General features: G+C 41.6%; 1 protein-coding gene across 5 annotated transcripts in view; it reads right to left on the reverse strand.

Annotated features, from left to right (window-relative positions):
* Positions 1 to 9,354: 9,354 nt before the first annotated feature.
* Positions 9,355 to 22,283, reverse strand: part of PPP6R1 (protein phosphatase 6 regulatory subunit 1) — a 51,375-nt gene continuing 38,446 nt past the window's right edge. For 2 of the 5 annotated variants that reach the window (XM_063301175.1, XM_063301174.1), the window contains exons 18-23: positions 20,241 to 20,386; positions 18,022 to 18,193; positions 17,454 to 17,527; positions 15,271 to 15,367; positions 14,014 to 14,133; positions 9,355 to 11,868 (exon numbers count right to left, since the gene is read on the reverse strand). In XM_063301175.1, coding sequence (XP_063157245.1) covers positions 11,865 to 11,868; positions 14,014 to 14,133; positions 15,271 to 15,367; positions 17,454 to 17,527; positions 18,022 to 18,193; positions 20,241 to 20,386 — 613 coding nt within the window. In that variant the 3' untranslated portion in view covers positions 9,355 to 11,864. Of the gene's footprint in view, positions 11,869 to 14,009; positions 14,134 to 15,270; positions 15,368 to 17,453; positions 17,528 to 18,021; positions 18,194 to 20,240; positions 20,387 to 22,283 lie in introns of those variants that run through there. The other 3 variants (XM_063301177.1, XM_063301178.1, XM_063301176.1) reach the window with 3 other exon arrangements.

Below are 22,283 nucleotides of genomic sequence, written 5' to 3' on the forward strand. Positions count from 1 at the left end.
AACTGATAACAGAACAGTTAATTCCCCTTGCCCTCTTCCTGCTTGGTACCAGATTGGCAAGATGAATGTTTCTTCGGTAGAGTGAGAACTTGATGGGGCTTTTTCAAGAGACTAAGGCGGGGGGGGGGGGGGGAAAGTAGTTCACTTGAATGCAACTGGGACATCCATAGCAATTTTTCTAAGCTACAGCAGGAAGAGTGGGTCTTGTCAGATGATATTCTGATGGTGTTTGTGCTCATGACAACTCACCCATCTGCGTGTATCTGAAAGGCAGGCGGGCACCAGGTTAAAGTCTGCATGAATATCAGAGCTACATCCCCAAAGAACAGATTAGAATGGATCATAGCTCAGACGTAGAGTGTGCAAAAGGTCAAAAGGTCCTAGGTTCAATCGGGAGTGTTTCTTGAAAGGGCAGTTCTATCTGAAATTCTAGGGACCAGTGATTCCAATAGATTGATAAATGATTGATTGTTAGAACTTACTTACCTACAAATGGGGGAACGTTTTAGGGAGCATCCAGAGAATGGGGCTGCCAGCATTGAAGGAACTCTGGTGGGTCTTCATATCCCAATTTCTCTTCCATCCAATTACTACTCCACACTCTCAGTTCTCTTTCCTTTAACTTTTTGAAGTGTTTGAATAAATTCTAGAGTTCAGCTGTATTTGAATTCAGCACTTTTATTTCCCCAGAAGGAAGAAACAAAGGGCCACAGCTTTTAAACAATAAAACCAGCATTAAAACTTGGGGCAGTGGGGGCTCCGGGCTCCTGAATTTTTACCCAATGGCCCTGTCTTAATGACCTCTGTGTATGCGAACCAGCAGAGCTCAGCTGTTGATCTCAAGCAGGAGACACACCACAGGGCAGGGCAGCCTTCTCCAATTCACTGCCGTTTCAATCTTGTACTCCCTATAATATTCCCAGAATTCTCAGCTCACCTGTTTCCCTAATCCAGCACTCCAGACCAGCCTTTCTCAACCCTTTGATCCCAGAGGAACCCTTGAAATATTTTTCAGGCCTCAGGGAACCCCTGCACATTCAGGCTCAAATATAGGCCACAAGTTACACAATTACTATATGCGTTTCATGTGTAGGCCTGTATGTATGCATTAACAGCGTTATTAAACTAAAAATAAAGAATGAAACTTATCTCTTTAATATGAAGTTGCCTGAATTTGACATATTTTAAATAAACCATGATCTCCCAGGGGACCCCTAGGGACCTTTCACAGAACCCTAGGGTTCCGTGGAACCCTGGCTGAGAAACCCTACTCCAGACACTGGCCAGATTGGATGGTGATTCTGGGAGCTGAGCTCCCAACATGTCCTGACTCCCAGGAAACACTCTGAGACGGGGAACTGTTCTCTAATGTTTATTTGCTAATACATAACAGTAATCCTAACAAACTGAACAAGCGTGGGAAAAACCCAGCCATATAAACCCCGCAGGTTAAGGCGGTCCCAATCTGTGCCTCTTGGAATGGCTCACCAATTCCTCAGTGCTACGCATGCGCTTAACAGTCTGGAAGGGAGCCCCCTGCTCGCCATCCTTACTCATGACACAACACTTCTGAAGAGCACCAGGTTGGAGAAACCTGATCTCAGTGCAACTGTTGATGACTGAGTGGGGTGGAGCTGAGCAGCTGAAGTAATAAACGAATGAGTAATATTAGGTGGTAAATGCTGTATCTCTTTGATTTCCTACATTGCCAGTTGTTTATGAAATTACAATTAGATTTCATTGAGAACTTAATGTTTGTGTTCTTGTATTTTGTTTGGTTGACTGTTAGAAATGTTTACTATTGCTATTTAAAAGACAAAAACAAAACAACAACTTTGTATCTTATCATTATTTATTTCCAAAAAGGGACCTCTTAGGTCAAACGGCATGTAACGTTAGGGCTATGTTAAGCAACTCCCACCAGGAAATCTCAAAGTTGCAGGCTGAACTGGGAGGTTGAAGAAACATCCTGGAAAAAGGCAATGGCAAATTACTCCTAGATACTGCCAAGAAAACTACTTGGATGTATGTTGTGTCCATTTAGTTATTAGGAGCTAAGCTTGAATCAAGAGAGCCTTTCTTCCCTCTCCTGAATACATCCATTATTCCCTTTCTTCCATTGGAATGATTTTATTTTTTTTTAAATGCAAATTGGAATAGAAGTGCAGAAAAGTTTTCAGTGGCCAGTTGTGATTCCAGATATGTGGACTTCACATTAAGAGATCCCTGAGTCTGTAGAGAATTGCTTAACGTTCTCCCTGCTTCTCTTTCTAAAAAGAAACACAAATTAAAAGAAAACAAGAAAGGTGCCTCTGCCAGTGATAGATTTGGACTACAACCGAACTGAAAAGCAGCACTGGGGTCTTGTCGGGGGACTCAGCCTTTGCTGACTAAGATGCCCGCAAGACCACTGCCCAAAGCAACGGAGAATTTAAATTGGAATAAAAGTCTGCTCTTAGGTAGAACAGGACACAGGACTTACATTTTGTCACTCTTGGTCATGCAGGGAACTGTGAATCTCTGCACCTTGCCTGGCCCCAACACTTTGTTGAATCCCCACATCCTTGCATTCAGCCAGAAGCACTGACACTTTGCTTTAATGCTGGACCCCACTCAAAAGGGAAAGGGGGGGTTTAAGTTCCCACTGTACTGAAAGTAAGGGAAAGGAATCAAAGGTGGCCCTTGTATTAAAAATAGTGGAAAGAAGTTAGAAGTGGCTTTCCAGCCTTTCAAGTGGATGCATCTTGGGACCTTCCTTGAGCATTCGTTCTCTTTGGAGTAGCGAGGGCATTTCTCCCATGGAAGTCTGACAACAGAAACAGCGACTGCTGTCTTGGAGACATTGTATTCAGTAGTGGGATGCTCTCTTTTCCCCTGTGGAAATGGTTCTTCTATCCTTTTTCAACATATTGCAGTGAGAAGATTGCTTGAATGTAGACATCATTCAAAACAGGATGCTAGTGGATCCCACTAGATTGATTGAGGTAGCCTTGAGCATCTGGTCACAGGAGGCTGGCAAATACTTAGTTACTCCGTTTCCAACAATTGTATTTCTACTCCTTGCTGGAGCAGCTTGTGAAATGTTTCTGGTCTGGTGCCCACATAATTCAACCACCTCTGGAGATGGTGATCTACTTAGTGAGGAAGGCAAATAACGTTTTGTTTCACCACATACAGAAGCGTGTCTTGGGCTATATCTGTAATTTTCAGACCCAGGGAGGACACAAGAGCTTTTCAGGGTACAGAATAGATCAGATGAGCCCTAGATGAGAACAGCTAAGACCACAACAAAGACATTCTAAGCCATAATGTATGGGTTAGCCAACAAATCACTGGCCTCCATTTTTTTTAATTAAAGCAGCAGCTTAGATCAAACTGTTAGGAAAGGATTGCCCTTGTCCTGCCAAAGAGAAACAACACTCATTGCTTGACCAATATTCAGAGAAGAGGGATGTTGAAAAGTAGATCCCAATCATTATAGCAGGTCAGATTTCTGCTAAGGCAAGCTCAGAAGATCCACTGAAAAGTCTACTTTTCAGTGGAAGGCATCCATCTTGTAACAAAGGGTATCGCTTTTATAGTAGCATTTGTGTTTAAAGGCTAAACCACAACTCTATTTCAGCTTCCCAGACATTCAAAGTGCCAGTTCTTTTCATCAAAACATTTGATTCCAACCTTTCCCAAACTGGGCCTCCCTAGCTGTTATTGACCATTCCTCATAATTCCTCAAAAAACTATATTTGACATGGGGATATTAAATATTCATTAAAAAAAATTCTCCAAGATCCATCTTGGTTTACCATCCACCTCTAAAAATAAATTAACTAAAGGATAAAGATTCTAATGAAAAATCTTACCATGATCCAAGTGGGTCCTCATGGGTATGAATAAACAACTACATTTTCACTGGCCACCAATAGTTTGGTTGGTGTCCCAAAAACAAGCAGGAATGGACTTCAGAATTGGTGGTGCATATTCCAATGCCTGTGACTGGCAGTAGCTTAGCTATATCAGTTCGAATATTGTTGAGAAACTTCTGTCAAAACTTGAGTAATTCAAAGTAGGGTGGAATAGAAATGTTACAAATAAATTCAATAGAAATCCAGGCAGGATGTAATCAGGACAAGAATGTTAATCCAAGACACACATCAACTTAAATTTGCAAAAGGTGCTTTAAGCACCTTGATGATGAAATATATTTTAAGCAGCTGAACCTCAACTCCCTGGGAAGATGGGTGGATTTGTTGATTTCACTTTATGCCAGTTTTGGTATCTTTCAATTTCTCATTTCCTCTGCTTCAATCTAAGAATCCGTTTTAAGTAAACAGTTCAGAAACTCACATGCATTTTAATTTAAACACCTCCTAATACACACACTATTGAATGTACTTTCCTAGCATACACACTTTTTGCAAGTGTTTTTCTCCCTTAGTATAATGTATTTATGCATACTAGTGCTGCAGAGAAGCGCAGATCTTGGGGTATACAATTTTCATGGAGCTGATGGTGGGACATAAATTAAATACATTACAAATTATTACAAATAATTTCCTTCTCTACTCTACTTCCTAGGTAATCTATTCTCTCATTTCCCAGTGTGTTATTCTTGCCTGGATTAAGTTCAGTTTCTTGGCCTTGATCCAGTCAATTACTGATCTCAGATATCAGCATTTCCATTATTAGAATATGATAGACAAAAGAAATATCAAAATACAGATGACACCGTATCTTAAATTCTAAGATAATTTCATTCAGTAACTTAATGTTGACACTAAACAACATAAAAGCTTTATGGTATACCTGTAGGGTTCAATTGCCATGAGGAAATGCATAGTTTTTTTAAAATAGCTGTCCAGATAGGTATAGAACCATTGAAGCAGTATACACTCCATCAATGTTTCTCAACCGTAGCAACTTGAAGATGCGGGGACTTCAACTTCCAGAATTCCCCAGCCAGCATGTTGGCTAGGGAATTCTGGGAGTTGAAGTCCCCGCATCTTCAAGTTGCCAAGATTGAGAAACACTGCACTCAATCCTCAACTTAGACAAATAAAACCATGGACAACAACAGTCTTCTCCAGCCAAGTGCTTTGAGATTTGTTAGGACTAGGACAAACAGGGATTCTCAGATAGGATGTTCAAAGACCATGTTGTCCAGGAGTATGGCCTTTAAGACATCTGGAGATCTGATGCTTGGGGAAGGAATGGTTAACAGAATGCCGCATTTCCTACAGTCCTAGGAACAGTGACGCCAACATTGCATTGAACTGCATCCAGTTGGGCAAGTCAGGTCAATGGTAGTGAAAGGCTGTGCTCTTTGGGGATTAATCCCAACACACAAGGAGAGCGGGGGGGAAAACTTGCTGACTCAACAAAAAACTAAAGACAACAATATCTTGGATCCAAGGCAGACAATTCAGGTTACTGGTGTCTACGGATGCCCAGCCGCTAACTGTTCAAGTACCTTGAAAGTTATCTTTCAGTTTTCATTTCAGTTACTTACAGGTTTTGTATACAATGAAACCTTGATCTTCTGGATTTCTACTGAACAGACTTTGTATGCAACAGAATAAATTCCATTATGACTTGTGTCATTTGCACAAAGAGGACATCATGTCAACAACATAGGCATGATTATTACTCTTTGATCTTTCAGACTTGGGAAATAAAAGAACCCTTTCCTCCAAGTTAGCCTATGAGGAGGTTTCCCTGTATTTCTGACCAGCTGACAGATCGAGTTCAGGACTCTGGGCCCTGAATCTAGGGAAGCCTATTTCAAGGAAGTAGATTCACAACTGCCTCCCTTAAAGTGAACCATTCGTTGTTACAAAGAGGGATAGGTTCATGAATCAGTCTTATCCTTCTACCAAGCATAATGAGATGGAAAGATAAAGATCAATCCAACAAACTAGGAGAGACAAGGGTTAAATCACACAATCTTGTATCACAGTAATACTGCTATTACTTCACAAGCCACAGGGTTTGGCCCTGATGATGATATTGGCAAATAAGCCATGTTGCATCACAGAGTTTCTGTTGCAAGTGCATGAGAATCATTTAATCGCATAAATGTTTCCAGTAAGTAAAAATGATGACAGCCAGTCAATAAATCTTAAGAACTGGAGAAACATGATGGAACCATGATCATACAGAACAGGAAAAGATATAAAGCTTGCTATACATTTAAGACACATGCACAATCTAGAAAGAAATTTTTAAGAGGGAAATATTGATATTGATAGCATCTCGAAGCCCAATCTTCAGCCAAGCCAAGCTATTTTAAATTCTTTTAAGTCCCATCCTGGACCATAGTAAAAGTAATGACTTCCATTAAGTTTATAACTGAACTCGCTTTTCAACAGCTCTGGCCATTGATCTTTGACTCTGGACTTGAAAAATGAGAAGGAAAGTCAAATTACTTGATGGCATTTTTGCATGTTTAAAAAGATGAAACTTAAAAATCTTGAATGACTGAAAAAACGATGCAGGGTTGAAACTCTGGCAAAGTGTGCTTCAAGAATACCAAATCCCACTGGGTCAAAATATTGAAGTCTCCAGGGTAAAGAAAGAAAAACCATTCAGTTGACACAGGATAAGTACTTGTAACTGGGGTGGATCAGGCTTGCACCACTAATTCTACTGTTATAAATTATGTTTTTTTAAGGAAGCCTTTGTATTCTGCTGCATAATTTAATGATGTCTGTTTGGATTTTAAATCAAAGTGTTAAGAAAATGCATCTTTTACATTTGGATTCTCCAATTATTTTCAGAGTTGTTTTGTTGTTGCTGCTCTTTATGCCTGGCCCTGGTAGATCTTAACAGAAGTGTGGTATAAATCTAAAACAACAAACAAAAATGGTCTGGAGTGGAAAGGCATAAATGCCTGGATTCTTTTCCATTAAAATGTTTCAAATTTCAACTTTGATCTAAAATATCTGCCTGATAGAAGCTGCAATTTTGTTTTCAATTAGATGAAAATTAGGACTATTGAAGTCAATCACTTACCTTGCTATGTCACCCATCATTAATACCATGATCCATAAACTTCCTAGGACAATCATCTGCCTACTGTTTAAGACCTTAATTTCACCATAACTGCTTCCTGAAAACTATTCAGGTGGGCAAAGTAAATAGGTAAAGGTTTCCCTTGACATTAAGTCCAGTCGTGTCCGACTCTAGGGGGCGGTGCTCATCTCCGTTTCAAAGCTGAAGAGCCGGCGATTGTCCATAGACACTTCCGTGGTCATGTGGCCAGCATGACTAAACGGAACACCGTTACCTGCCCGCTGAAGCGGTACCTATTAATCTACTCACATTGGCATGTTTTCGAACTGCTAGGTTGGCAGGAGCTGGGACTAACAACGGGAGCTCACCCCATCACGCAGATTCGAACCACTGACCTTCCGATAGGCAAGCTCAGCAGCTCAGTGGTTTAACCTGCAGCGCCACTGCGTCCCTAAAGTAAATAGACTCACTCTAATTTGTAAATCAAGGCTTTCCCATAGATTGGCAGTAATAGACTTTTGAATCTGTGACTAAAGCATAAGCAAAGGAAGTTGTAATGAGGATGCACGATAGAACCCGATTATTCACTTAAAGTTCAACTTCAACATTTAATCTGGGTGTGTTTGCTTCAGGTATTAACAATTTGAAATAACCATTTGGAAATATTTCCATTTGTTTCATGATGAAATGGAAAAGGAGGGGATGCCTATTGATTATGAACAAAGTAGGAAAGTAATCAATTTGATTTATTAGCACATTTGCCACTTGTGGATAATGGAGGCTAGGGTTCTTTTCCTCTCAGCAGCTGAAATTGGATTTAATGGCTGCTTACTAGTAGATAGCATTTTTTCCTCCCTCAGTTCTCTCAGCACTGAGGTCCATGCAAGTTGTCATATTCCCAAGTTGGGGAAAGCTGCTCTACTTACAAAAATCCCATCCTATTCTTTTCCAGACAATCTGATAGAATAACTGAGCTCAACCTTATCCAACCTATCCCCCTCACCCTCAGAAATAGCTTCTGTCGAATGTGATGGACCTGGAATGGGTAAGACAAAAGAATAGCTATGTCTTGACATAAATTAACACAATTGCTCCAAATCTCAGTATTTACATGTAAATATCCCCTCTGGACTCCATAAAACCCTTGAAATTTGGGCAAAATGCTCTCCATGTATTTCAGTAGGCATCTTCTAAGTTTAAGACTGGCTTCAATCCTATATTTTTATTTTTTAGAATTTTTATCCTGCCTTTATTATTTTTATAAATAGCTCAAGGTGGCAAACATACTGAATACTCCTTCCTCCTCCTAGTTTCCCCACAACCACCACCCTGTGAGGTGAGTTGGGCTGAGACAGACTGGCCCAAGGTCACCCAGCCGGCTTTCATGCCTAAGGCGGGACTAGAACTCTCCATCTCCTGGTTTCTAGCCCAGCACTTTAACCACTAGACCAAGAGTCTTAACTAGTCCTCTAATACATGGAAATGAGATTTTATAGTGCCTTTTCATTAAAAATAAATAAGAGGGCACTATAACTTAGGTTCCGTGAGTCATGCTGGCCACATGACCCGGAAGTGTCCTATGGACAACGCCGGCTCCAAGGCTTTGAAATGGAGATGAGCACCGCCCCCTAGAGTCGGACACGACTGGACTTTACGTCAAGGGAAACCTTTACCTTTACCTTATAACTTAGGTAGTTCCTTTGCATAACAGTTGAAGACCAGCAATAGATTCCTGTATAGGTTTTTATAGTAAGACATTTTTTAAAAAGATTTTAATATGCATTTGGGCTCTACACAGGACTCCTTGCCACAGCAAGCTGCTGGGGAAAACAAACTTCTCATCAAAGAAAGGTATTTTCTTTCCCAGAGACCAGATCTTTGGGGAAAGGCTGCATGCTGTATGTAAAGACTTAGCCATCCTCAGCATCTCCAGGTAAACATGGAAAAGACTCCTGTCCAAAACGCTGTGAAGTTAATGCTAATGTTGAGAAGCTTCCCACACCTGCCACCATCCAGATGTTAGGGCTGCAACTCTTAAAATGTCAACACTTCCAGGAAGCATTGTGCTGGGGAAGGCTGGCATAGATCACATGGAATGGAACTAAATGGACCACTTGCCAGCATCTGTGTAGAGTAACTTCTATCCTTGGGAGACTAGAGTTTAAATAAAACCAAGCTTCCACAGTACAACATGTGACACCTCCATTGAGCGTGAAGGGGGTACAGTCACCATTCTGCGGCACACACAAAACACAAGAAAAATAAGGAGGAAAAACTCAGATGAGACAGTAGTGCTACGAGACAGAAGCCAAATGCGTGCTATGTAGGAAAAACAAAACGAAGAAACTATTATGGCCATAGAATCTCTTTATTCAAACAGAACACATACATACACACAGACACACACACACACACAGGGAAAAAGAAAAAAACAAAACAAAATGGCATGACGCAGACAACGCGAAAGGCCACTTCTGTCCTTTGTGATTTAAGAGCTTCAAGAAATATTGCCACTTATATTGAGGGGTGAGAGAAGAGGGAGGCAGGATGGGTACAAATCTGCTCTCCATCTGCAAGTACAGAGGGCAGAAGGGAGGGGTGTTTACTTCTTAAACAAGAGTATTTCCCACCATGACTTCTCTTCCTACAATGCCTGATGTTCAAACCCTGACCTCCACAAACCCTGGTTTTCCATCTGTCTCACCTCCTCTCTCCCCTGCCAAGAGAACAGGCTGACATTAAACTGTCCTCCATGTCTTGGCTGAGCTTTGCCATGCACTTGCCCGTTTTTTAGGCAGAGGGCAAAGATGGCGTAGCAATTTTTGCTGGCTTCAAATACTTTAAAAGGAGTTACAGAAAGTCCAGGACACATCAACGGCTCGAGGTGAGAGATCAGAGAAAAAGGAGGAGGGAAAAAAAGTAGTTCTGGGAATTGGGGGGAGACAATTCTGTTTTTTAGGAGTCACGTGAGAGAATGACAATCTAGTGGGGTAAGAAGGACCATAAATGGAGCCCCTTGATCTTCAAGAATGATGATGATGTAATGAGGGACACTTTGGAGCAAATGGTACAGAAAGGGGAGCCTGCAATTCAGGCCTTCTGGCTGCTCTACACAGGCAGTCTGGGTCTTGCATATTACAACCTGCAGAATTCTCAGGAGGAACTCCAGAAACGGCAGCAGAGTTTGGTTTTCACTGAGTAAAAAAACCTCACCCACGCAATTCAGAGATTTTTTTTTTTTTTTAGTGGGGGGGAAGAGGATATTGAAATTACATTTCAGGAACATACTGTAGATATGCAAGAAACTCCTTCTGCAACATGTTGGATTCTGGGCTGTGCTGGGGAGATACGGTAGGCAATTGCTGCAGTGTGGACACAGAGTAGGCCAACATTCAAAGATTAAGGCTTATCTGTTACAGCACAGCTGGTGACCTATCAACAACACTGAAATGGGAGGAAAAATCTGTCAATATGTACTAGCAAAGCGGTGATACAGAATTCCCTGCTATTCCTCTTAAAAATCAGTGGGCTCCTCCAAGGACATGATGGCCACCTGGGGCTGACCCCTAAGCTGTAGATTCCCTCACTCCCCAGTTGTCATCAGTGAAAGGAAGCCATGACAGAATCTAGTGGTTCTTAATTCTACCAATGCAGCTGGTGCTTGGACCTGTGGGAAGGGTCTCCCAGTGAGCTCTTTTAACAGGCTATAAAGTAGTGCTTAAACACTACAGAAAAAATGGCTAGGATGGGCAGAATCTAATGGGAAAAGAATGAGAAGAGGTCTTACAACCAAGTGAGCTGGTGATTGTGCACTGGGATGGGATGGGATGGGATAGGAAGAATCAAGATGAAAACTTTTAGAGAGGCCAATCCAGAATTCACACTGGTATATATCAAATTCTAATAAAGAGATCTAAAGTCTTACGGGGAAAATGGTGGAAGATTCTGAGTGAGTGGCAGGCAGTTCTGGCAGGGAGTTGCTAATTTTGTTCAGCCAGGAGACCAGAAAGGCTCTCTCATGTAGGCCACCCAATGTGTTCTCTTGGAACGATTAGCTTAAAAGTCATGGGGAGTGGATCTGGCACATGTTAAAATGCAAAACAGGGTTCCATCCCAACAGGAAAGATTGTGCATCTCATAAATTTCATCTCATTTGCCGCTATCCTAACCTTGACAGTTAGCAAAGCCCATTATACCTGTTTGAAGCAAGCTCCTAATTTTAGTTACCCTGTGTGATGCTTCCAGTAGTCACGCCTACCTCCCCGTGGATAAAACGCAGAGGAAGATAGTGTAGATGGAGGGAGGAAAGAAGTGTGCTTGCAAGTGGGACGTTCAATGGTCATGAGAAAGGGAGTTGCTTGATGGGTTTTCTCCCCGCCCACCTGGCACTGCCCCCATCAGAAGACTTCTGATATGATTCAAGCATCAATTTTAATTGCATCAAAGACAGGTTTACTCAGTGCAGCAGTGTGTATGAATGCATACTGAGGAAAGGGAATGCAGGGGGAGAGGCCTTGTGCCAAAGGCTGCTGCCCCTTGCTGGGGGAGGGGGGACACTGTTGCTGGGATTCGCCAAACGATGTGCCAGAAGGGGGATGATGTTGCGACCCTTGTATACACATCCATTTCTCTCACAGGTACTTGTTGGAACCAGACTCTTCAGTGATTGCTCGGGGAGAGAGGGGAGAGAGGGAGAGAGGGCTGGGCCCTTTCGTTGCCCCTTGCTGCTTTCTCTTCTGCCCCCCACCTGCCCACAGGGGTGAAGGCACCGGAAGGACTGGGGACAGTCCCTGGCAAAATAGACTTGATCGAGCAAGCAGCCATGGTTCTTTCCCAGTGACGAGACCCACTGAGTGCCTTTATCTGGGGAGAAATAAAAAGGGAGAAAGGTTAACCTTTTTTGCCTCTCATTTCATAGAACGTTGTGCGGGTATCTGGCAAGCAGAAATGGAGAGTGTGACATAATACGGACATTTTGCGTCTGAATGTCAACCCCTGTTCTCCAGAATAAGCTTCTAGCTCTGGTAATTTCAGTACCTTTTCGTAAAGCAAGCAGCAGCTAGATGCAGACAAGGTGAGTAAACCAAGAAGACAGCCAATCAACACAAAAGGAAAGATGGCCAAGATCATGCAAGGTTGGAGAACAAAGCCAAATACAGCACTTTGCTTCAATTTTATTTATTTTTATTTTATTTATTTATCCTGCCTTTATTATTTTTATAAATAACTCAAGATGGCAAACATACCTAATACTCCTTCCTCCTCCTATTTTCCCCAAAACAGCAACCCTGTCAGGTGGGTTGGGCTGAGAGAGAGTGACTGGCTCAAGGTCACCCAGCCAGCATACATGCCTAAGGCGGGACTAGAACTCACAGCCTCCTGGTTTCTAGCCCGTTGCCTTAACCACTAGACCAATTATTAGAAAGTATGAGAAAGAGTTATGTAGGGCAATGGAAATCCCATCCTGACTAATGGAATCCTTGCTGAGTTTTCCTCTTTAACTTCTAAAACTCCACTAAGTGCTGCCAACCTATATAATTCCCAGCTGTTCCTTATAACCTTTAAAGGCTAGATTTTTTTTTCCTTTTAAAGTCAAGTTAACAAACCATTAAGAAAGACACATAAACTAGCAGTGGTTTCTATGTCTATACAACATGGACACTGTAAAATACTGTACATACAGTTCTGGAAGAGAGTCATAAAGGAACTATAATGAGCAGGAAGGGAATGGAATACTTCTCTAATGGATAAAAAGTCTTAATTTTGTAATTATTGTTTCAAGAAAAAAGATAAATAAGGTGAGAAGCGTAACATTCTGCTAAATCAGGACAGGAGGAGATCCAAAGCTCCTGAAGAAATTGAAATGAAATGATTTGCAGTAGGATTTTGACAGACGGAAAGAAAGGAACTTAATCACTGGCACAGGTGCCTTTTAAAAGGAAAATGAAAGTTACTAGTTTTACTTAAAAGTACTGCTAGGGAAGAAATGCCACTAAAAATTACCTGTCTTAATTATATAAAAATGTGATCAAATTTGTTTATCCTCCTCAAAGAAAGCTTTTTAAGACTGAATTTCCTTCTGACCAAGTAGCAATGATACCATCTCCAGAAGAAAAAAGTTGGGAATGTCACTGTGAGATGATACTAGACATTATCTTTCAGACTAATAGTGAGGACCCTTCTTACATACAGTATTGGTCTCCCCCAAAATCTCAATATTTGCATGCTTATGATGGTACTGAATAATAAGGCTATAGCTTTATAGCTGTGAAAACAGTAATCATTGGTTGCACTTGTATCCAATGAGTTAACTCTATAAAAAAGGTTCTACTGCTGAGAAAATCCTATTTTCATCATTCTGCAGAACTATCAGATTTGAGACTCCACTTATGAGATTCTATAATTCATTGAGACATCATTAAGTTAGGTACTGCTCTCTCTAATCATCCTAGTTTTGCATTCCCCAATTTGATTACAACACCCCCATAAGTACTTGGGAATACAGTATTAAGAGCTTCCAACAAGCTTTCATATTTTTAAAATTTCTTTACACCCATTTGCTGATCTGAGATGTATTCTGCAATGAATATTTCAGGCAGAAAACCTCTGTTTAGATGTAACAGAACTCCCTGGTTATAGGACATGCAACAGGACTGGCTTTCTGCTCATCACGTGCTAACTGCTGGAAAACCAAGCACTAAGCTAGGCAGAATTTCAATTGGATTCAGAACAATTATTGGGGGGTGGGTGGGTTTGAAGCCTTAAAAACAGCAGAAGAAAAAAATGGTAGGATTAGGGGGAAGAGACAGGAAAAAGTCTATTTGTGGGAAAATATCACACTACAGTATTCTGTGATTAAAGTCTTCTAGAAATCCCTACCTGATAGCCTGTTTCTAACTACCATCCAACCTACACTCTTGCTGCCTCCTAATGAATAATCCAAGACAGCCATCTTGCAACAGTCAAATCCTGCTTTTCTTACTTACTAACTGCCCCCCGCCATTTTACCTGGCTGCCGGTTGCTGTTGTTGCTCTATCTGTGGGTTGCTGTGCTCAGGTTGTGGAGTCTCTGCCGTCCCCTGAAGCGGCTGGGTGGAATCAGAGGTAGATGGGGGAGGTTCTACTGTGCTGTTGAAGGAGGACAGGGAAGGTAGGGGAAGAAAGATTATCTCAGCACCGCAACATGGATTACTCGTACACAAGTTCATGGTTCCAAACAAGGACTATAGAAAAACAGTACAGCAAATCACGGGTGTGGGGAAGACACCCCATAGTGAAGAGGCAATTTTTTTTTCTTATTTCAGTCTTAATGGCTGCAATTCCACAATTTTAATTTTTTTTAAAATCAGTCTCTCTCAAGTTGAAGCACTCCAGATATGTGAGGTTAGCTAATGCAACCAAGAATAAGGTTTTATATAAGATAAAAACACCCTTGTGTTGACCTCAACTCCTGGTGGATTTATGGACATATCCATGCAGTTTTCTTGACAACAGTAACTGCATTTTTCCAATATGTTTTCTTCTTTTTTTATAGTAATTTTATTAAAGATTATAATTACTAACAGTAAAAACTAATACAAACTAAAAAAAAGAGATAGAAGAGCTAAAAGGTTCTTTCACTAAGGATTGAAGGAAACTCACCTGGTGCTGTCAAACTTATTGATTCAAAAGTTTCTAATAGCTGAAAAGCAGTTAAGGAGCGATTTCCAAAAGTGATTAGAAAAGGAAGTATGCACACTTAGTGTTCCTTTCAAAGCCACCAACCATGATTTGAGCAAGACGGCTAATCCCTCATTTCCCAGAGCTCTAAAACCACCAGAGACTGCTATCTTGCAGTCTCCTCACAAGGAGCAACTGTTTGGAGCACTTGTGGGCAATCTCAAGTCTTTTCCTTGTCCGGAGAGGTTTCGAAGAGCCCGTCTGCTTGCCAGCTCTTCATTCCACGACAGTCGTTGGCTCTGCTTTTCACAAAGCTGTCTTCAGTCTGCCATTTCTTCTTCTTTTTTCAACTTCTCAGTGTAACCGACTTTCTAGGATTTCCTGCTGGTTCCAAGCCCTGGTCTGACTGCTTAGCTTTTTGACATCAGCCAAGGTTAGCTAGCTGCTGCCATCTAGTGGGGCCCACTTGTTATATACCTGGCCTTAGTGGAAGGAGTTGTCATTATCGCTAGTGCATATAATCAGCTTGAAGACTTGACGTTCATCCTTTAACAATCCTTCAGAAGTACACAGTCATGGAGTCACAGATCACATTTTGCAACTTACCTGGCTACTGTTATCACGATAGAGGAGTTTGGTGAGTTTCCCCCTTCTGGAGGGCCTGTGTCTGGGATAGGAGGATCCTGTGGAACACTAGACACTGCTATAAAGGGGGACAGACAGACAGACAGACAGACAGAGAACAACCAATCAGAACGAGATATGGGATGGGGTGCACATGCCTTGTATAGAGGAAGACTGACAACTTTGGAGGGAAAGCCAAGCCTTGCTCAACTACCATCTATCCCAAACCTTCATTTCCACAGTGTTACTATATTTCTGAGGCTTTAAAGATACGACATTTCAGTTAGAGACTAGTAAAAATAAAATTGTATTCCCCCCCCCACCTAAATTCATGGGCCTCCTGAAATCTATCCAGACTCCCAAAGGTCCATGGACCCCACTTAACCACCTCTAAATCAAGCTCTCACATGGTGTTAGGAGTTCCTATAAAATGGGTCCATTACTCCCAAACACTGTCCCTTTATTACTGAACAGATTTTATTTTGATGTGGCATGCTGCTGCTCCCTTCTTGCTATTTGTGAAGAACAATTTCAGAGGGAACAGACATCTGACATGGATGAAGAATATAAATATATAGGTCTGTATGTGCGAGGGAGAGAAAAGGAAAGAAGTGGTGGAGCAGAAAGAATGGAAAAAGCTGAGATGGACTTAGGGAAGGTGTGACTATTGGCAAGAGCAAGATGGTCCTCTGTGGTAGCTACTGGGATGGGAGGATGGACATGGCAAAGAGGAATGAGGGAGAAACAGCCCTCATGTTTTGGGGTCCAGCCCTTGACAGAAAAAAAGACTCCTTGTGATAGGCTGCTACACAGCAACTGTTCTGGATGCCACACCTCATCTGTACCACTGCCAGGAAACAAGGACTCCACTTGGCATTCAGCAGTATCAGCCAGGCATCATGCAACAACTATGGCTGGCAACACTTTTTATCAACAGAATGGGAAATTAGAGGAGATGTTTTATACTAGACATCGCATCTAGGCTACCACGATGAACAAATCTGGTTCAGTTTCTATAATATCTGCATTATACTAATATCTGCATCAACTTGCAGAAATTACATGTGCAATTTTCACTAGAACACACTAAGAGCTGTACTGAATTATTTAAATTATCATTAAGTTATCCTATTTAATCCAGTATTCAGTTTTCACAGACCCCAGCTAGAAGCCCGCAAGCAAGCCACTGGTAACAGCACCCTCTCCGTCAATCCCACTAAGCAGACCAGATCAGAAAATCAACTCTACAGGAAGGCTAAAACTACTTAGAGACTGGCTGTAACAACAGAATGTACACCCCCTCCTTGTTGTACTTCAGTGAATTAGGGAAGCATCTACCTGGGCCACTTCTGAATGTTACCTTGTTGTTCTGAACTTAAAAAGTGTTTCAGTCCCTTTTGCTCAGGTAACAGTTCCTGCATATTTCTGTCAGGGTCATCTTCCTTACTCCCTACACATTCTCATCTTCCATCGCAACTAACATGCAAGGGCAAATATTATCTGATGCTGGAAGTAATATTATGACTAGTAACTGTTGGGGAGTTTATACCCCACAGCAGCCTAAACTGCCAACTAAAGCTACATTTGTGATAGCAGATTCCATAGTTCCATTATGCTGAATGTGAAGGAAATAATATCTGTTAAAACCTCTTCAGATCTTCCCAAGGTTCAGCTTCGTTGGATGATCCCATTGTCTCAGCATTATGGAAGATGGTATCAACTTTCTCAATACACCTTTAGCACACCCTCCTTGGTCACAATTTTTCATAAACTAAAATCTCCAAATGCTGTATTTTCCTGAGTATTCCTCTACTACTTTTATTTTTTATTGTGTTTTCCAGCTCTGCTGACAGGAGGATAAAAAAACTGCACGCTGCTGATTTGCAGAAAAGCAGCATGATAGGTTGCGTGAATGTCACTGCTGGCTTTGCTCAGATTCTCATTCTCCTGAGATGGTTAGCTTTGTCCACTTCAACACCAGCTTTATATTCATCCCTTTGCTGAAAATGCATATGCACTTTATGTGCATTTCTCCCAATACACTCATTTTTGTCCCAATATGTACTCTTCACTAGTGTTCTTCCCTAACATAGTTTTGTGTGAATAAATCAGACATTTATTTTGGAAAACAAGAAAGCGATTTTTGAAGAATAAGGGATGCTCACCTTCTACTTGGGATCCATTATTTTGTGCCACTTCCTGAGAGAGGATGGCTGGGTCTGTGAGCACTTTGGAAGAACTAGCAAAACAAAGTAACAGCAACAATAACAATAACAATAAGCAATGTCCAAAGGTTCCCTCCCTTGCTGTTTAAACTGGCCGTGGTAGCTCCAGCGTGAGCCACTGAATTTGTTATTTCTCCTCCAAGCTCCTCTGCTCATTACTTCCAACTCTGTTTGCCCTGGATGCCCACTAGCAGGAATGAGCAAACTCGATTCTATCGCTAAAATCTGTTGGCAAACACAATGTTTTTCAGCAGTGCAACTATAGTGTGTGTGTGTGTGTGTGTGTGCATGCATGGGGTGGGGAGAATACCAAATGGGATAATTAAGCACCTGTAAGATTTATCCATTTTGTCCCTTAACTTCCATTATGCTTCTAACACAGGCACACAAAAGGGTCTGAAAGCCCCAGGCAGCCCCTGAAAGACATGATCCCAGAAGTCTAATTGTTGTTCTCTTCAGCCCCCACAAAGACTAAATATTTAAGCATTTAAGCATCCCAAAACCTCACCTCTCTTGCTGTACAGCAGGTTCTGTAAAGGAGGCCCAGTTCTCATCTTTGCCAGAGCAGGAGGCACCTGAGTTAGGTTGGTCCCACACTGCTGCTCCTGTATCAGCTGCCACAGGAGGTGAGGGTACCGTAGACACTGAGGACAGATCGGGACTGTCTGCCCAGTTCGGATCTAGGGAAGACCACATTTGCACAGGAGATATCTATCTGGTGCTAGAACTTACCACAGGAGATAAATAGTTCTGTTATATTTCATGTTCCTATAATTGTAAGTTATAATAGCCTCCCCCAAATCTATGGCTCACCAGATGTGCTGGGATGGCTTATCTCAGCATTCTGAAGTTACTATGGCCATTGGATAGAACTGCTGGGACTTGTAGTCCTGATACATCTGGAGAGCACCTCGTTGGGGAAAGCTGGGTGTAACCCTAACACAATTGCTGATTTCTCTTTGGCACAATGAGAATGAAGACTAAATGTAATTCAAAGTGTATGGATACAGGTTAGAATGAAACACCAAATCAAATCAAAGTTATTCTAAAATCCAAGTTTTGATCCCAATAACCATGAATTTCTGTATTTTTTTTTTTGGTCCGTTAACTCACTAGATACCAAAAACAGAAGGCATATTTCAAAAGAAGAGTTCCAAGATACACTATTCTGTGCAAATAACCTAACAAATTAGGCTATTTGGCAAGTTCTGGGTGTGGAAAAAAAAGAGGCTCCACATTCAGCATTTTCTTATTCTTTCTTCAATTATACAAATGAAGTCCAGAGACTGAGAAAAAGACGGTCAGAACTAATCCAGATCAGCTTTTCCCAACTAAAGAGCCAATTATTTTTCTGCCCAGAGACTTTTAGTTTCAAGGAAATTATTTTCCACTTTGCCATGAAATAAATAAGGGTGAGCTGTATGTGTTTCTCCTGTTGTTGCTAAATGTCAATTCTCAACAACCCTAGGAAGCATGACCAAAAGTGAGGATGCTGTTAGCTGAAATTCAACATCTTGGGAGCAAAAAGTTCATAAATGGGGTGACTTGACAATACACTAAGGTAGCCTCACTTTGGCAGTTTTGCAAGAAAACTTATAATTTCCCTTTCATTGTGCCATTATGTCACTTCTCCTCCAGTCCAGTGGTATTAGATCCAGTTGCCCCTCCTTTGTATCAGAGTATTGCATAGTCGATAAGCAGGTGGCTGTGATAACGGGGTAAACTTGGGACCTTCACTCCAAGAATTTCAAACCAGAGTTAAGCTACATTCCTGAGGAAGGGGCAGATAAAATGGAGAGGGCTACTGTTCTAAGGATTCACCTAGAAGACCGCAAATCAGCAGATTTGGGTGGAAGAACACGTGAGAGTGAAGCTCTGTGTCACTGGCCAAGTATATTCCCAGAGAGTATGGCTTAAATAACAGTGCCTGTCAGGATACAGGACTAAGAACCATGCTGAGATCAGATGCTTTAGCTCTAGTGTTTCTTGTTGTGCCCTGTAGTACAGAATCCTGCTAAACTGAGAAAGTATCAGTGATTCCTACTAGAAAAGCTCAGAAAGTTAAGGCGGTTCTCTTCGGGATTTCCTGATAGGAAGCTGAAGAAAATCAGCTCCCCCCTCCATCTGCAATGTCCATATCAGTGCCTTCAGCTAAAGAAGGCTAGAACTGTTGACAGAAGAAGCACCTGAAATAGTTATATTAGCAGGAGCCAAGTAGCTAGTTTGGCTAGGAGCATAATCCTTGAAAATAACGTAACATGGTAACTCTCAGCAAAAGCAATCTTAACGAATATTCAATAAATCAAACCTGAGTTATCTCCTATAAAATTATCTGGCAAAAAATGTTTCTAAACCGAAATCCAAGTTGAAGCACTATTTATTAATGACAAGGGTGTTACTTCATTCAGTACAGAGTAATGCTTATTTCAGAATTCCTTTTCAAGGGGGATAAACGTTATTTCATTCTTGCTTCTACATATTACACCGTGCACTACCTCTATTTAGAGTTTCCCCATGTTTCACTAAGTCGCATTACTGAAATGAACAGAAGAGTTTCAAATCAGGAAAAGATCTGCTGGTGGCAGCAACACCCGGAAGAATCTTACATTATTTCCTAGAGGAACTTATTTCCCATTATTAAAGAATGCGCAAGCAACCAGACAGCAGCTTGCCTCTGTTTCACCACGTAGCAATGAACCCCAACAACTCAACTCTCTGAGTTCTGACCTCCTAATGTTCTTTCTGCTTCCATTTGTTCGCCGCAGCCGTTGCTGACGTGGATGGCCTCTCTGTCTCCCCCGCCAGGATCTTCCTCCTCACCTCCTTCACCCTCCGAGTCTTCACTGTCTTCGCTATCTGTGCTACCAAGTCTTCTGTAAAAGGGAGTGGGGAGAGAAAATGGAAGAAAATGGCATTATTCCACACTTGCCTACAACCACCCCTCCTCCAGTGAATTCCTTTTCCTGCAGCTGCACATCACAAGATAATGTGTTTGGCTTGGTGTTGGCTTCACATATGTGGGCCAGTCTGCTAAGGCCTGCTCAACAAATTGTGGCTTAGTGCAATGTATAAATACAGCCACAGAGTCAATGCATTGGTCCATCTAACTCAGCATGTTATCTTCTGACTCACCACAGGCATGGAACTCTCTATACCTGCTACCTAAAGACCCCAGGTACTGAATCTGGAACCTGCAAGAAACACTCCAGTCACCTTCAGAAACAGTTTAAGCAGTAGCAGAAAATTATTATTACTCCCTATGGAGTGAGAAGTAAAGAATTAAAAAAAGAAATAGCCATCGCTGTGACAAAGGATCCCATCTTTCCTCTAGAGCTTAATGGTAGTCAAACTGGCTCACGTTCTGCTGAAATTCAGTGGCTAAAAAAGGGGCAAAATAAGTGCATTAAGCTTGTACAAGATACAATGTGCCCATTTCCTCCTCCGAAGCCCACTAAACTCACCCCAAATGAGTAAGCAATCCAGCCCTGTCTGATAGCATCACCACATTACCAGTCCCAGCCTTATGACCCTTGGAGCCCAAATTATTTCTGAAAATGAAAATGCATTCCTTAGATATAAAAAGGTTGCATGTCCCTGCTACAGCTAGCTGAGAATAAAGAATAATCTAATACAAAGAAATAACAGTTTCAGACTGTTACAGAAGGTCTAAAGGATTAACTGACAAAATTCAAGAAAACAGCAACAAGAAATTCTGGAGCCAAGCATTATGTAATTGTGGGTAATGGCAAAGAGTGGCCCCCAAAGATTATTGCATTTGAAAGGATAAGGTACAAGTGGCAAGAGAGGAAATATTGTCCAATGTAGGAAAAAGCTAACGGACAAGTAGAGAGATGAAACAAGCGTTTTAGAGAATGAGATGGTCACTTATTCAGTAACATTTGAAAACATGGAGCAACAAGTACACTATTTATCAGATAAGACATGCTTGGGAATGAAAAAAAAGGCTTCCAAAACCAAACGTCTATTTTTTCTTTTTTCTTTTGACTGGGGAGAATTTTCAAGGGAGCAAAGATAAGAAGTTGGGATGGATAAGAGCTAAAAGTCTGGACCTTGAACAGAGAAGCTGATACTGCACACTGAATCACCACCAGCTTGGATTTCATGGCTACTAAGAATAGGGTTATGTATTATTAAGTACTTTAAGGTATGCTAAACGCTATTCGAGCCATCCAATCTAGCTTTATTTGCTCATTCCCGTTTTGCAGAAGAGGGCAGCTGACAAGGCCCCTGCGCACAAGAATGTGTGACAGGATCTGAGTGGTGCTCTTTGGGCTTGGGGGCTGACAGAAGATCTAACTATGACCTGCAGTTTACTGGTAGACACGATGAAGAAGGTTTTCCCTCTGCCTGACTAGCTAAGGGAGACATGGAGAAGGAATGGGAGGAACATCCCTGTAAAAAGGAAAGCTCTTGTGGAAGACCATCCAGGAGCCTGGGAAGGAGCCTGCCCACATGTGCCCCCCACACCACCAGAAACGAAAACATCTTCCCAGCAAGTCTAAAATTTCTATCTTAGCAGACTACCCCGATCCAGTGTTCTCCATCTGTGTTTGATTTCACTTTGCGTAATTCCCCATCCGGTCTAGTCAAACCAGAGATTGCTGATCTAAAGAGAGACAACATGTTCATGGAATGAGATGTGTGCAGGCAAAGGCAGTGGAACAACAGGACAAAAACCATCAAGGCATACATACTTCACGTAGGAGAAAAACAGGAGAAAGATGGAGCTAGCTTAAGACAGAAATAAGG

Source organism: Candoia aspera, chromosome 4 (assembly GCF_035149785.1).
Source record: "Candoia aspera isolate rCanAsp1 chromosome 4, rCanAsp1.hap2, whole genome shotgun sequence".
NCBI classification, from domain to species: Eukaryota; Metazoa; Chordata; class Lepidosauria; order Squamata; family Boidae; genus Candoia; species Candoia aspera.